The 11980-nt window shown below is 39.8% G+C and overlaps 1 protein-coding gene across 2 annotated transcripts; it reads left to right on the top strand.

The window, feature by feature from the left end:
* Nucleotides 1-162: 162 nt before the first annotated feature.
* Nucleotides 163-11281, top strand: IFT52 (intraflagellar transport 52). 2 transcript variants are annotated; one of them, XM_080558116.1, is made up of 14 exons: nucleotides 163-495; nucleotides 1122-1209; nucleotides 1476-1605; nucleotides 2549-2624; nucleotides 2712-2783; nucleotides 3666-3792; nucleotides 4719-4874; nucleotides 5703-5789; nucleotides 6430-6498; nucleotides 7193-7347; nucleotides 8361-8448; nucleotides 9609-9717; nucleotides 10240-10385; nucleotides 10967-11281. In XM_080558116.1, exons 1-14 carry the CDS (start codon nucleotides 371-373, stop codon nucleotides 11012-11014), a joined length of 1476 nt encoding a protein of 491 aa, XP_080414242.1. In that variant the 5' UTR covers nucleotides 163-370; the 3' UTR covers nucleotides 11015-11281. The 2 variants fall into 2 exon arrangements, with proteins under 2 accessions (XP_080414242.1, XP_080414241.1); XM_080558115.1 differs by lacking the exon at nucleotides 4719-4874 and having other exon boundaries at nucleotides 170-495.
* The last annotated feature ends 699 nt before the right edge of the window (nucleotides 11282-11980 follow it).

Raw genomic sequence — 11980 nt, 5'->3', positions numbered from 1 at the left:
GGGCAGCCCCTCGGGGTGCGCAAGCCTCCCTGACTGGGCTGCCTCCCCGTCCCGGCTTGCCCGGCGCCAGAGCTCCCCTCAGTGGGCGGCGGGGCGGAGGGCGGCTCCCCCCGGCCCGCCGCAGTGGTACGGCCCCGCCCCCTGGTTTCCCGAGGAACGGAGCAAACCACCGCAACGGCCCCCGGCGCGGAGGGGGGGCGGCGCGTGCGCGTTGCTGGGCGGCGGGGAACTGCCGGGCCTGGGGCGGCCCCGCTGCGGCTGCGGCCCCTGCCCCCTGCCCCGGCCGGCGGGGCGCGGAGGGTGGCTCCGCTCGGCCGCTGCTCCCGGCCGCTCCTCCCGGCCTTCCCGCAGCTTAACCCCGGGTCGCCGTATGGAGAAGGGCCCGCGGAGCGGGAACGCCATCGTCTTCAACGCGTCCAAGGGGGAGGCCTTCACTCTCACCGGCAGCTACAAGGCCTGGCGCAAAAGGCTGCGGGGGAGCTGGAGGATCCTGAGGTGAGGGCGGCGGGGCCGCCCCGGTGGGGGCCGTGATGGCACCGAGGGTTTCCTCCGGCCGCGGGTCTCCTCCCGAGGGCGCCCCGTAGCCCGGTGCCCGCTTATCGCGCCGGCGGCAGGCTGGGGCAGGAGCTTTGCGGCCGCACCCGGCGCCCGGCTGCCTTCGTGTGGAGCTCTCGGGTGGCCCAGCCGTGGGAGGGAGGCCTTGGCTTGCGCGGGGGGCATTGCGGAGGCACGGTTTAGAGGTTGGGATAAAAAGAAATCGGCCCTGGGGCATGTGGTTATCGCCCGTCTGTCCGCGACGGAGTAAGTCCAGAGGGAAAAGGAAGAAGGAGGAGACCTACGTGGTACAAATTTTAGCAGCAGTTGTGGCAGTCTGTACCAGTTCTGGAGCAAAAAAAAAAAAAAAAAAGTATATCTTTAGAGATTCTTTGCGATTTGATAGGTTCAGATTTCTAAGGATTATTGTCGCTTGAGTTATCAGTTTTATACCAAGATAAAAGGATGTGAGGCAACTGAAGTAGTTTGCTTTATGTTTGTTTGCTGGTTCTTATTTAAAAAAAAAAAAAGTTGTGGTTCAGGACCGTATCCCCAAATAACGTGTTTTCTTACTGATCTATTCGTAGCTTAAAAGATGAGATCACATCTGAGAAACTGTTTGGGGTAAAACTGTGGATAACGGCTGGTCCAAGAGAAAAGTTCAGTGCTGCTGAGGTAAGAAGTCAGTGATTGTTTGCAAGTTTGTTGTATTTAAGATTGGCTTAATGTGAAATAGAAAAGAACAGCAAAGAAGACTTTACAATATTACTACTTTATCCGAATTTACACAAATTAAGATTTGAATGCTTTTCTCATAGGATCATTCAAGTTCATGGCAAATAGTCAGAATCCTTTACCTTCCTTCATCCCAGCACAACTTCTTGCAGTCTTGCTTTTAGCTTCTTTCATGTATGTTTTTCTGGATGTTTGTTGTCTTTTAGTTTTTGGTTCTGAAGAAATTCCTGGAGGATGGTGGAGCCATCCTGGTGATGCTAAGAGAAGGTGGAGAGTCCCGATCTGGCACCAATATTAACTTTTTGTTAGAAGAATATGGAATCGTTTTCAATAATGGTAATGGGGCTTACTGATACCTTTTATTCTTACATTTTCAGCAAAATCAAAAGGGCAGGTTCAGTCTTTGTAGGTATGAGCCTTGCAGATCCCTCTCACAAAGTATGTTTTTTATCTTTTTGAGATACTGTCTTCCGAAATCAGTATGTGCATGGAAGCCTAGTAATGAAACACACCAAGAGGTTTCCATTGGCGTGGAAACTTGACAGCAACAAGTGGCTTGGTAGCAACTCAGTCATCTCTGTGCCTTTGCTATATTTGACAACGTTGATGGTATTTACTAAAATAAAATTACTACTAATGACATTTATTGGTTAAAAGGCCTTTCACTTCAGAAATTTGTTTCCACATGTTTTAATGAGTTGAATCACTCCATGCTCACCCTAAATCAACAGTGGCACTTTCCTTTAGCAGACCAGTAAAATGCCATTTCTTAGGTTTTGTACAGCCAAAGTATATAAATCAGCTGTGTGTCTCAGTGTACATGAAATATTTTTAGGCTCTTTGGTGGTATTTGGTCCCTTAGACTCTGTTTTTTGTTTGTTTGAATCAACACTATGAGCTTCGTGCTTTTGAAAGGTAGATAAAAATAGATAGATTAAAAAATAATTTGAACTTGACAAACTTGATATGTATTCTTTTAATTTGATCCTTTTTTTTTTAATCTGTAGAAATGTGGAAGACATGGAGATGTTTATTTTTCATATTTTTATTTGAACTTGCAAATGTATTCCTGTTCTAACCCCTTAAGTGCAAAAGGAAGTGGTAGTGAAGGCTGATCTGAATGCTGGTCTGAATTCTTTTGAGAGCTGCATGCCAGTGTTGTGGTGTTAGAAGCAAACATCCAGGGAAGCCAAGAACTATACTCATTTTACATTGCTGTGTCTGGCATATTGATCAGTGAAGATGTAAATTTACTGTTTTTTATTTTTTTTAATCCAAGATGCTGTTGTACGAAACGTATACTACAAGTACCACCACCCAAAAGAAGCTCTTATCTCTGATGGAGTTCTGAATAGGTAAATATTTTGGCTATATGGACCTTTACAATGAACTCTGTTAATCCATCGTTTGTTCACTAGGTTCTGCTTTTCAATATGTTTTAGGGGAATCAGTGAAGCTGCAAGAAAAACAGCACTTGAGACAACAGATGAAGATGGAAGCGGACACGACTTGCAGTGAGTGTTTTCCTTTCAGGTAGCTGGTGTGAAAAGATTTAGCCTAATTCAATTAGCAGACTCATAATCTAGCAGGAGTTTATTTGAGTTGTGTTGAAGTTTTCTAATGTGTTTATGTCAGCTTCTTGCTCTTCAAGGTTATATCTGGAAAGGAGACTGTTTAGTAACTCTTGATAGCCACTTAAGGAGCAGGAGTGATAGATTTTGGGGTGAATTATTACTCTCCTGACTAGATCCTTTTTTTTTTTTTCCCCCTCATCTGTAGATTTGAATTTTATTAAACAGCATAAATGTGAATAAGCTCTAGATAGTGGGTGGTCTGGCTGTAGACAAAGGAACCCTACAATTTTTAGAGAGTTTTACTCCAGGGTAAGATAGACATCTGTTATGATTTTTAACTTTCTGTCCGTACTGCTCTATTCTGCAGAGAAGTGAGGAGGCATTGAGAAGAATACAGTTTTTCCATAAATAATTTCAGATGTTTGTATTCTTTCTTGCTGCTGGTTTATAGACTAATAAGTAACTGCGTGGTTGTTTACAAGGAAAAATGTAAGTGTAAAAACATTTAATATAGTTTTGTTTCAGAATATATATTTGTCTATGAGTTAAGTAGCCCTGCACTTCTCTCGGATACAGGAGTAGGCAAACAGAAATCAAAAGCAATCTTTGTTATGTGAGATGAGTTGTCAACCTGGGAATGCCTGTAGAAGGAGACTAAAATGTCATTTTAATGATCTGAATTTTTCAAACCATGGCTTTTGACATTCCACCACCAGTGTACAATTAAACTGTTCAGTTTAGGCAGATAAACTGAGTCTTATAAATATGTCCAGCCTACCTGATACGTGCAGGTACTTCAGGATGTTTTGTATTTCTTTGCAGAGCTCTCACTTTTGTGTATCCGTTTGGTGCCACGTTGAATGTGATGAAGCCAGCGGTGGCTGTTTTGTCAACAGGATCTGTCTGCTTCCCGCTCAACAGGCCTATTCTTGCTTTCTATCAGCATGAGGTATGATTCTTCATGAAACGAACCATGTATTCTGCCCCCGCTCCCCGCAAAAATTGTGATTTTTTTTTTTTTTTCTGGGAGCACTAGGGAAGACTATTTGGATGCCAGAGTGGTATTTTTAGTTCTTCTGTAATGTTTCATTGTTTGTTTTTTTCATAGTTTTAGTGACTGTTTGATGAGATTATTAGTTTCATTAATACTAAGTTAACGAAGAGGATCTGTCCTTTGTTAGCTTATTAAAAATAAATAAATTTTGAAAACTAAGTAGTAGTTGATGGGTACAACAAATTAATATTACTCCTGGATATAATTACGTTAGCACACATTTTACTGTGCAGATGAGTTGCTAACACAACTGTGTTTTTTGATATCTTAGGCAGGAAGGTGATTTTTTTTTTCTGAGGATGCCTTTATTCATTTTTCATTGTTGTTGCTGGAATGCACCCTGTAAATCAAAGACCATGCAGCAGCGTGAAGTGAATTTACAAGTACGCTTACCGTTTGCATTTTATCTGCAGTTGTCAGAAGATAAAATCCCTCTCCGCACACAATATTTGTACATAGATCGAATGGGCCTGTAGGCTCATGCCTAACCTTGCACCCGTGATAATCTTGAAATGATTTGCATTACTGTAAAAAAGCTGTCTTTGTAATGTAAGTCATCTAGGTTATGTAAAGCCATAACTTTTGAAGTGTTACTAAAAAAAACTTTAGAAGTGTTAGAAGAAAGTGTTTTCTTCTGAGAATTGTAACAACTACATTAGTCTGAAAGTCAAATCCACATAACTCGTTTGTACCTTCAAGAGGTCTTTTGCATGGGTTGATCACTGAAATGGAAACCATTACACATCATGCAGGTAGTTCTTCCTGTAATAAAATACTATGATGTGAACATCAAATAGATGGCATCATTTTTCCTTGTCTAGTTTGTGGAAGTTGTAGACAAAAAGGTAGAAGATGAAGCCAGAGACAGAGGTTCTCTTTCAGGCAGAGCAGAGAAACTTAACAGAAGGAAAACAAAATCTCTTGGAGCAAAGAAGAGATACGGTAAAGAACAGCAACAGAAAGTGAAGGAGTGGAAAGGAAGAGCAGAGGATGCTGTCCAGTTATGCTGTTGTGGATAAAGTGTGTAGAATTCAAGTTAAAACTTTGCGAAACATGGAGTAAGAAACATCAGAAATTGTTAGACAGGCTGGAGCTCTGTTTGAGGTATCTTCGAACTCATTACAGCGGTCTTTATGGTTATATTATGCTGCGAGTTTCACAGTTGGTGCGGGGAGCATACAGGCTTTTTGGTTCTGTTGAAAACTTACTATTTTTTGTGTGTGTCCTTGTGGAAGGATTAAGGGATAATCTGGTTAGAGAAGAATTCCAAAGATGTTTCATGAATGCATTTTCATGCATGTTTGATTTAGCTAAATGAAAATATAACAACCAGAATATTTTGCATTTTCATATTAGAAATAGTGAAATTACCAAACTCTTCTCTCATTAACTGATGTGCATATGTGCTATATTGATGTGCACGTGTCACTGTCCTTCAGGTTTGCATTCATTTACTTAATTCTTTTTTGCTTCATGGAAAAAAAAATATTTTTTTTCTGCAAAAATAACCTCTGTGCGGCTACTGTTGATGATACTGGGATTTTGTTGATTGCCAGCCAGTTGTCTTTCTAATGTTATGAAATGCAGATCAGTATTTTTTGTAATTTGATGAGCCTTAAGAGCATATGCTCTTTTAATAATGCTGTGCTCCTGTGAGTGTGCCACGTTTGAAACTGCCTTTGGCACTACTTATTCCAAAATTTCTTATTTCTTTAAATTGCTTTGTAATTGGATGCCATTAACAATTGCCTCGAAAACTATGATTTGGAAGGATTTTTTTGCTATATTGTATTCTTTATTGATAGAGTCAAGGTGGAAAGATGGCAGCATTGGGATCTTGCCACATGTTCAGTGATCAATATTTAGATAAAGAAGAAAACGGTAAGATCATGGTAAGTTTAAAAAGAAGAAAAAGTTTTCACAGCAGTTCTAAAGAAATCCAAGCTTACCAGGTTCCTCTTAAAGCTTAGAGCAAGACAGCTATGAAATTGATTCAGTGCGGAGATTCTGACCCTGTGCTAACATCCTGGGGACTTGGTCAGAGCACAAGTAACAGGAGGAGTTTTTAAAGACACAGCTTATGTTATAGGACTCTGGAAAACTTTTTCTATTTCTGTTCACCACTTTATTGTTATTAAAATGGTCAGTAGATCTTTTTATTTATTTATTTATTACTTTTTCATAGTTTTTTAGTGCTCGATTATTGCGTTATGATTAATAAACCTTTGCGTGTATAGCTCCTGATACGTGGCGATCACAATGCACTTTCCAAAGTGCACTGTATACCATTATGTGTAAGAAGGGTGTTCTCCTGAAAGCGTACATCTCACACAAAGTGTGCTCGTTGTCACGACTCATTGCTTCCCTAAGTAAATACATATAAAGTTTGTATTTTATCCCTAGATATTATTTGACTTATTACCCATTTTTTCTTTTTCACTGTATTTAATTTATTAAATTAAATTACGAGTGTTTAAGTATTATAGTAGATTACTCAGACCTTCCTGAAATTAAAGTTTTACCCTTCCCCAGGACGTGCTTTTCCAATGGCTCACAACATCAGATATCCATTTAAACCAGATGGATATGGAGGACCCTGAGGTAAGAGAGATCCGTCACATGGAAGTAAATAATAGTGTAAGCCAGCAGCACCTGTTTTGCCAAAACATGCATTTAGAGCAAAATGGCTAACAGCTAGGTGAATACTGTTGTTGTTACACACCCCTTATTCAAGGTATGAGGTTGAGTAGACAGATGGACTGGGCATAAAATATAAATTGAAAAAATGTGTGTGTTAGACTTAGATTGGTGCTTATTCGTACAGTTTCAATTGTGAAAGGCTCTTCCCAATTTGCCTGTGTTTATGAGATTATTTGCTGTTCCAGGTTAGTAAGTATGCACTTGAGTTTATATCAAATTTAGTTTAGGTTAGTGTTTTTTTTTACTGGCATATGCAAATGTTATTTTTATTTGGAAATACAAAAAAATGTATACTCTTTATGCATAAAAAGAACAAGTCTTGCACAGTTGACTAGTAAGGTGTCTTTTTTTACTTTAACAAGAATTAACAGAAATTCAGACGCTCCATTCATGTGGCAAGTGGCTCTACAGCTAATACAGCAGAATTTGCACAGTTTCCTGATCTAGTAATCTGCACTGCAAAGGGTCATACCTGGCAAAGAGTGAAATAATTACTTATGGATGAGATTTTAGGTGAGGTATAAACTAGAAAGAGGCTATGTAAATGGATTGCTCTTTTTAAATCATAATGGTGTGTGTCTGTGCGTATGTTCAGATTTCAGACTATACCATGCTCCCAGATACAGCTGCGCTGTCTGAACAACTGCGAGTCTGTCTGCAAGAAGGAGATGAGAACCCAAGAGACTTCACAAAGCTGTTTGATACATCCCTTTATCAGCTGGATACAACTGCCCTCCCTGCAGTTATCAAGTCAGCAGCTGTGAATTTTTTATTTAATTATTCTTGCATTCTGTATTCTGCATTTTCCGCTTGTGTGTACTGTGTCTGCTTAGGAGCAGAAGAGACTGAGCTGTAGGCAGCATTCTGAATATGGATATACCAGGGGTTTGAGCATGACATTGGTTTGCTTCTTCTCTTAGCTGTAGTTTCTGATGTTCTTTTTTTCCTTTTTCTTACTATTGCTGACTCAGTGAACTGATATTTTTAGTAGAACTGTCTGCAGCGACGTTGGGTACTTTCTGGAGTGATAACTGAGAGCTAGTAGTTTTTCCACGTATGTATTACTTGGCATTGACTGAAGCTGAGTTTCATTCACCTTTGCATTTCCCAATAATTCCGGCTTGAGATTTATCTGTTGCTGAGTTTTATCAGTTTTGTAGCACTAGCAGCTTTGTCCCTTATAACTCACGTTATCTAGGTCACATATGAGCACGTTGAATAATAGCAGGCTTAACACAGATTTCATGAAACTCCACTCTTGCAGACACTTTCTTCCTGCTCCATATTTCTTGTATTTTCAGTAGATGCGAATTCATCGTGAGATGTTTCTTCTGATCCCATAACACATAATTTTTAATGGCTTTTGGTTAGGGACTTTCTGTAAAACTTCTTTGAAATCCCCAATCAGCTTTTTTTGAACTGGATTACTTTTTCCTCATGCACGTTCATCTCTTTAAAAGTTGTTTGAAGAATCGAGAGGTGTGACTTCCTTCTTTTTCCTCATCTGATATATCCAGCTATCATTAATGTCTTCTCAGTCGTAATTTTAACTAACTTGTTTGCTTTAGAAGTCAGTTATTACCGATATGTAGTTCTCTGGGGTCCTTCAAAAATTATACGTCCCAGTTTTATGCTATTACTTTGTGCAAAATGTTGACCCTGGTGTTTTGTAAAAATTAACTTCTATAGCCTTTAATGCGTGCAAATGGAAACAGATGGTGTGTTATTTCTCCTGTCATGCTGTGTCGTCTTCTGTGCTGCAGAGCTTATGAACAGCTGAATGTGAAGCATGAACCTCTCCAACTTATTCAGCCTCAGTTTGAGACTCCACTACCCGTCCTCCAGCCAGCTGTAAGTAAAATCTCCATGCTGATAAAGGATATGGAGAGTCTTTGTTTAATATAAAAACTCTCATTTCCGTATTTCTTTTAAACAAGAGAGGGAGAGAAATGCTGTAGTAATAATTAATGACTTCGGAGATGAATACATTGCAAAATCTTTTAAGGAGTTCTTAATTATGCTTTTCAAGTTCTGTTGCTAAGAATTCAAATGTAGCATCTGGTACCATAGCTTAACTTTCCTAGAGAGCTCAGAATGCCTTGCATGTATAATCCCTTCAGCCAACTAGCTGCTCCCAGTCCTGTGAGCCACTGGGGTTTGGCTTTTACCTTTTACTGTGAAAACAGAAGGTGGCATTTCAGAAAGCGATGTATTGTGAGCAATACACTGACTGCTGCCAGGGGAGGTGCCAGTCTGTCCTGCTATTCTTCGATCTTCTGCATCTGTTCAAGAAGCAGAAAGTGAAATAGCTTTTTTACAGCAAAGGCTGGCCAACCTTTTACCAGCAGAGATTAGTGCTGGCAGCAACGGGAGCTAGTGCAGTGTCGAACTTTTCTCAAAATGCAGGTATCTGCCTTTTGCCATCATGGCTCCAACCTTTTTTGGCTTGGCCACTGAGGAAACGTTACTGTGATGCTGACAGCTGCAGGGATGCAACTGAAAGTAGTGTCTCGTGCTGCTTTTTTAAAATGTGTTCATTTAGAAATAAAGTACTCTTTTAAGCACCTGTAAGCCCTGTTAATTGCACAGTTACACTTGTGGCATAAGTGGTGACTGCATAAAAAAGAAAATACCCTTACCAGAATTAATGTAGATACGTTTCAGTGTGAGTTGTTATGGCCTGCTTAGTGCCTTGACTATCTGAATACTAAACTGAATCACCCGTATCTCCTGGGACAAAATTAAAAACAAACCGTGCAAATGCAGTATGTCTAGTTGTGATGCTAGGTGATAACTCTAGCATACTCATGACTAAATTCTTTTGGAATATTCAGTTATTTTTATGAAATACAAACGGAATTTTTAAAAGGTTGTACCTTTGTACTCTGGGCTTTGGAGTTGCTTTTGACTTTATAATAGGTTTCTTGAAGTCCAGTCTAAAACTGTTATCTTAGAGATTTGTGAAGTATAAGAAAAATAATTGGCAATAAATTGTGCTGATTCTCTTCAAGGTTTTTCCACCTGCTTTCAGAGAGTTGCCTCCTCCCCCTCTGGAGCTGTTTGACTTGGATGAAACCTTTTCATCTGAGAAAGCTCGTCTTGCAGAGATTACAAACAAATGTAAGCGGAGCAAACTGATTGTTTACACACACAGTTTTTGGAGGGAAATAGGTGTTTCATGGAAATCCACAGTTGTAATTCTGGGCCAAGATTGCTCTGAGCCTTGGAAGTTGATACATGGTTTACTGGTCTTGAAAACATCGGTTAGCAGCAGTGCAGTTTCATTTTCCTTTCTGTCTATTGTTTTCCTCGTTTAAGTAGACATATGAGTTGGAAGGCGTGCTGTTAGAGAGTTGCTGGCTTCCTTTTCAGTTATTTTGGGGAATGCTTTTTGAAGTTAGCAGTGCAATATCTCGTACTATCGGTAAGTACCTGTTAAGATTATGCTTAACACACCTTAAATTGGAACAAGGAGAGAAAGTACTAGCTGCAGAAATACATCACGGCTAGTCCTCTGAACTTACTTGTAAGATTCCCCAGGATACGAAAAATGAACGGAGATTGGTATTTAGTGTATTTTTGCCCAGGCAGCATGGGTATGTGTGATGTTCACCTGCCTCCTTCCTTGGGATGCTTTTTTAGGTACTGATGATGACCTGGAGTTTTATATACGAAAATGTGGCGATATCCTAGGAGTAACAAGTAAACTCCCAAAGGAGAAGCAAGATGCCAAAAATATATTGGAGCATATCTTCTTCCAAGTGGTTGAGTTTAAGAAACTGAATCAGGTATTTTTAATAACAGAATTACAAGTGAATTATTAGTAGCATCAGCCAGCACTGTGAAGCTGATGCGTCTTCGTAGCACCTGTGCTTGTTACGCTCAGGCGGCACAGCAGTGTGTTGAAGCATTTGATGTATGATAAAGTAAGCCAGTGAAGTTTGATCCAGTACGCTTATGTCTGGTAATCTGTATAGAATGCTCAATTTATTAAGTCTCCCATTTATTTTAATCGGGGGATTAATACATGCAAGTGTAGTTTGGGTAATTTCAGCTAAATACAGTTCATTTTAATTGTGCAGTATGATAAAGCAATGTGGCCTCACCGATGTTTGCAGTGCTTGCTAATGCTACAATGTAGATGTGAAAGCAGCATTGTTACTCCCAGGGAGCATTGTGTCACGCAGTCAGTTTGATGCTTCTGTTTGGCAGGTCAGATGTTTTTGCTGAGTATTCTCAGCTTCTCAAATAGTCTATTTAAGGTGAAAATCTGAATTTTTATAGTTACACTTATTGTATACAAATTATTATATACAATTTCTATAGTTAAAATTCTTCTGGTTTTGTTTCTGCTTTTCCCTTCCCTAAGGAACACGATACTGACACGAGTGAAGCTGGATTCCAGAACGGGAACTGAGACCTGGCTTTCCTCAGATTGAGATAGATCTAGTACAAACATGCTTATCACCTTTCTTCAACCTCTGTGTTCAGTGCATTGATTGGACTGTCTCGGTAGTTCACGGAAAGTTTGGATCAGTTCTGTGTGGTAGTTTGGACAACTAATGCCTTTTGAGGAGGTGTTTGTATTTTACAAGCACTTTCCAAATAATTCCTTATTTTTCTACTTCTTTATTTAAACTGTAATTTTGTACTATATATATATATAAAAATCTTGTGCTAAGAACATAGTTTTGGTCCTTCTTTTATTTTTTTTTTTTTGTAGCAGGGCTTACTGTGGGTTCTTTTGGCGTACAAGAAGCCATTAGTTGCACTGTGGGGAAAGTTTGTTGGTTTGACTTGTGAACTGGAGAAGAAAATACAGCATTAAATTCAGGAGATGCTGAAAAGATGCTGCTCTGTCACCCCGTGGCAGTCACCTTTTGGCTCTCTGCCAAAGTCAACCAAGGTGGGTTTGTTACTGTAGGAGGAAAATATTTCTTGCCAGGGAGGGGAGGACTTGAAATTCAGCACTGATGACATTGCTGCACATCACTGCCTCATGCAAGATTGGAAAAACATCGTGAAAAGGAGGGACAGTGTTTGCATTAAAAAGACTTTAAGATTTGACAGCTCACTATTACAAAAGTGTGATACTGTGCAGAAAACTCAGGAATATTTTTTCTTAAAATTATTCCCAGAGACAGTGAGCCAGGTATTGCATAAAAATGGAAACTCAAGTGAAATTCATTGACCATGCCATGTTGAAGCTCAGTGCACGGCAAAAATAGAGCCAAGGGTATGAGTGGTGAGAGGAACACATTTGGTGTTAATAATATTGACAAGTCTCTTTGTTGCTAAGGTTTTTTTTCTATCAGCACTGCGAGATTGGCCTTTGGCATCCAAAAAAAATTGTATTTAATCTGAACCCAAACTGTGAAACTTG

The sequence above is a fragment of the Anser brachyrhynchus genome (assembly GCF_964034855.1).
Source record: "Anser brachyrhynchus genome assembly, chromosome: 16".
NCBI classification, from domain to species: domain Eukaryota; kingdom Metazoa; phylum Chordata; class Aves; order Anseriformes; family Anatidae; genus Anser; species Anser brachyrhynchus.
The sequence above is the reverse complement of the archived record's forward strand: the minus strand, read 5'-3'. Positions and strand labels throughout refer to the sequence as shown.